Source organism: Mus pahari, chromosome X (assembly GCF_900095145.1).
Source record: "Mus pahari chromosome X, PAHARI_EIJ_v1.1, whole genome shotgun sequence".
NCBI lineage: Eukaryota > Metazoa > Chordata > Mammalia > Rodentia > Muridae > Mus > Mus pahari.
The window spans coordinates 33,138,796-33,143,048 of NC_034613.1; the positions used below are offsets into that span (position 1 = coordinate 33,138,796).

General features: G+C 47.6%; 1 protein-coding gene across 2 annotated transcripts in view; it reads right to left on the minus strand.

Moving 5' to 3' along the window:
• The window catches only part of Thoc2 (THO complex 2), a 114,539-nt gene extending 111,003 nt beyond the window's left edge, over positions 1–3,536 (minus strand). For both annotated transcript variants that reach the window (XM_021188685.1, XM_029534030.1), the window contains exon 1: positions 3,442–3,536. In XM_021188685.1, coding sequence (XP_021044344.1) covers positions 3,442–3,512 — 71 coding nt within the window. In that variant the 5' untranslated portion in view covers positions 3,513–3,536. The remainder of the gene's footprint in view (positions 1–3,441) is intronic.
• Positions 3,537–4,253: the final 717 nt, after the last annotated feature.

Genomic DNA, 4,253 nt, shown 5'->3' on the forward strand with positions numbered 1-4,253 from the left:
GAGAGGAGAGGAGAGGAGAGGAGAGGAGAGGAGAGGAGAGGAGAGAGAAGAAAAGACAAAGAAAAGAGAAAAGACGAAAAGACAATGGCAGGTCTAGTTAGGAGAAAAGGGCCAGCAAGAAGTGGGTAGAGGAAAGCAGTAGGGAGGAAACCAGCAAATTAAAACTATGACACATGTATTAAAATGCCATAATAAAATGTATTACTCTGTATGCTAATATAAATAATTTTGTAAAGGGCTGAAGATATAGTTCTGTAGTAGTACTTGCTTAATTAAGGTACAAAGCCTCTAGATTCATTCACCAGTAAGGCAAACCTTAGAATATTTTGTTATATTAAACAGCTTCAGTTTTTGGATTTTTGAGATATGTTTTAGTTGTATAGATGTATGTGTTTGGTGTGTGTGTATGTGTACAGGTGCCTGTGAGACCGGAAGTTTTAGATCTCTTGGAGCTGGAGTTACAGGAGGCCATAACCCATCAGATGTGGGTCTTAAGAACTGAAATAAGGGCTGGTGAGATGGCTCAGTGGGTAAGAGCACCCGACTGCTCTTCTGAAGGTCCAGAGTTCAAATCCCAGCAACCACATGGTGGCTCATAACCATCTGTAACAAGATCTGACTCCCTCTCTGGAGTGTCTGAAGACAGCTACAGTGTACTTACATATAATAAATAAATAGATCTTAAAAAAAAAAGAACTGAAATAAGTAAACGCTCCTAACTCCCTACCCCAGACATCTCTCAAGCCTTGTGTCTTTGTTTAATTTTCTTTTGCCTTTTATTGTTTTGTTTCCAACAAAATTAACTGTGGAGCCTCTGCTGACCTCCTCCCTCATCCTCCCTCATCCTCCCTCCTCCTCCCAAATGCTAGGATTACAGGTGTGAGCCACCACACCAAGCTGTGCCATCCAACTTTAAATTCTCAGCTAAAGTAGTGGGACACGCCTATAATCTTAGCACCCAGATGATTATCAATTCAAGGTCAGTATGAGCGACAAGGTCACTGTCTCAAAAAGAAGCTAAGTTCTCTTACAGAAATTTATATAATCATTAAACTGTCACACTAATTTGGATCTACTGTAATTCAAACCCACAGTCTGCAAGCTATACAATAAATACATGAAAATCATAAGTACAGTATTTAAGTAGCTCTTTTAACACTAGGTAGCATGGATCATGTAAACACATAAACTCAAAATCCCACTTTATATTCTTGGCTTCATACACCACTTAGTTTTTCTCCACCTATTGCCAGTCAGAAGTTAGACAAGGCTCCTCCTCCTATTCCTAATACTCATTCTAAAATGGAAGTAAAAACATTAAACTGTTAAAGAAAGAAAGAAAGAAAGAAAGAAAGAAAGAAAGAAAGAAAGAAAGAAAGAAAGAAAGACAGACAGACAAACCAGCTAGGCCTGTGGCTGTAGCTCACTGATGGATCACATGCTACCCCTCCATACACACACCAGTGAAATCCACCCAAAAGGAAGCTGTGCAACCCACAAACACGACAGTTCATAAATGAATACGCTTTAGATGCTAAATAAGGATGGACTGAATTGTCTGGGAAGGATCACCCTCAAATCCGGAATGGTCTCCTTGAGCTGCTTCCCATCCTGCCTTCTCAGCACTCGCACCTGACAGGTATCTGTTAAACAGCACATAAAAATGAAAAACGAATGCTTTATCTTAGATGTGAGACATACTGAGTTAACAAAACACTAAGGAACTCTTAAGTATCTAGTGGAGGACATGTCCTACCAAAAAGAAATGAGATGCCACCCCTTTTCTCCAAGGGCCTCTCAACTCATTAGCATACAAAAGTAAATATGCATGATGTCAGAGGCCAACTAATCACCAAGCAAAGAGTTGGAGCCTGCATGTACAAGAGCTGTCCCGAGAACTTAATATTTCTAAAAGCTGGAATAATATTACTTTTAATAGCTATCACTTGGGCACTTACTACAAGCCAAGTGCTTTACAGACATTAACTCTTCACAACAATCCTTTGAGTAGAGCGCTTCTTATACCCAATCTACTCAAGGGGAAACAGCCCAGTTACAAATTTATCCAAGGTCACTCGGCTAGTTAAGTGGGCTAAGCTAGCCACTAAACTCAGACAATCCAATTCTAGGACTCACTGCTGTTAACGTTTCACAGAACAGCAAAGGGAGTTGTCTGTGGGAGTAAGTAAATTCACAAGAGCGTGAGTCTGCAATTGGTGTACCGGGTTTCTTTGAAGTAACAAAGTTTTAAAGATTCCTATCTTCCCGCGAGCAACTGGGAACCTGCTACCAGATCAGAGTGTGGGAGTGTGGAGGGAGACAACTCAAGCAGCTAAAGAGAGTTAATCTCACACAGGATTGACTGCTAAGCTTCCAGAGCGACTCAGAAGAAGAAATTAGGACTTTTTTTTTTTAATCAGTGGTTAATTCTGTCACTTAAACGGGGAGTCGGGGGGTGGGGGGCTATTGGGGGGGCGAGAAAGCCGCTACTGTGGGAAATTACCAGAGAGGGGTACAAACTTAGTTTACGACTTAAAGGAAACAGGGACCATCCTAAAGTACTAGAAGAGCTTCGAGGAGGGCGAGCACTCGCTGCAGTCCCAGGCCAAAACGGGGTTCCCTAAACCTTCTACCAGGAAGAGTTGAATCCCATCCCGAAACCACTCTGAGGTGACACGCCGGTAGGGACTTGGCAAAAAAAGCGGCAATCCCTGCCACACTTTCCCAAGGACCGCAGGGCCAGGGCAGCGCAAGCTGCCGCTCCCTGAGAAAGCAGAGGTGCCAAGCCTGGCCGTCCCCGACGCCCCAGGTTCCTGTGCCACCCGCGGCGAGGAGCAGAGAGATTTCGGGACAGTTCGCCCTCCTAAGACTTCGGGCACAGGAGAGGCCGGGCGCCAAAATGCGGGAGTCGCCTTAGATCCGGAGTGGGGGGGGGGGACAAATAAAAAAATAAAACGGGACAGTGAGAGACATGGCAAGTGGCGGACCCACACTGCCCCGGCTGCGAAGCCACGGAGAGAAAAGGAGCCGAGGCGAGCGGAGGCAAGACGAGCGAGCGAGACAGACAAAAAAAGCGACAGGGTAGGAGCCCAGGGGGACCTGAGGGGACGAGACGGAAGTTCGGCGGAGAGACCTAAAGGAAGCGGGGCTCCCGGGGACCACGGGGCTTTCGGGGAGGTCGGGGGGAAGGCAGACGCTCGGCGGCGGTGGTGGCCTTGGTGGCGGCGGTGGCGGCCTTGGTGGCGGCGGTGGCGGCTCCCGGCTCCGCTCCCCAGCCAAGTGGAAACTCCTGACCAACCAACCATCCTCAACCGCCGCCCGGGTGCGGGTGGGGGAGGGGGCGCCGCTGCCCCCCCCCGGCCCCTGAACCCCACTTCCGACTGCGCCCAGCGCCCCGACCTCAGGGAGGCCCGGCGCCATCCCCCGGTCGGAAACACTCACAATTCGCCTCTCCCTGATTTCTCCCAGTTCTTTATCCACTCTGCGGGAACCACCACAGCCGCGGCCGCCATCTTCCCCTCGCTAGTAACAGTGGCCCGGATGTGTAGCTCCCGAGCGAGGGGTCAAAGGGGAGCACCGCCCACGGGGAGTGACGGAAGCTGCGAGCTCGGGTTTAGATTTCCCGCCCCACCTACTTCCCCGCCAAACGGAAGTCCCGGGCCAGGCCGACAAAGAGGTGGCGGGCTCCACAGCGATCACCCTTTTAGAACGTATACACATTAAAAACAACAACAACAGAACGCCAGGCCGCTCTGGCCTTTATGATCTCCTGTAATATCTACCCCAAGCCACTAATTCAAGCACGAAATTTTTCAAGCGCTCCGTCTGTTCGACATTGGTGGATGCTGGAACTGTAAGCCAGAATATGAGCTTCTGGAAAAGAGGAACATGAGATAAGAAATACCTCAACTAACGACTAAATAGAAAATTAAGACGGACAGGGCTACGAGATGCTTGGCACGCCAAGTAACGTGCAACATAATGGATAAAAGCTGGGAACCGCATGCTCCCCCAAATCCTAACTCCTTACTTTAGCTGTCAAACTAGGGAGTATTAGTATGCCAAGAAACGATGTTTAAGGTGTTATAATCTCTCCAAAAAAATATTTCTTGTTACAAAGAGAAAACGTTACTGTAGGAAAATATGGAAGATATCACCTTATGTTGGTGAAAGTAAATTCCACCAGGGTTATAACTGTAGCTTCATTGGTGGTGCACACCTTTAATCCCAGCACTTGGGAGGCAGAGGCAGGC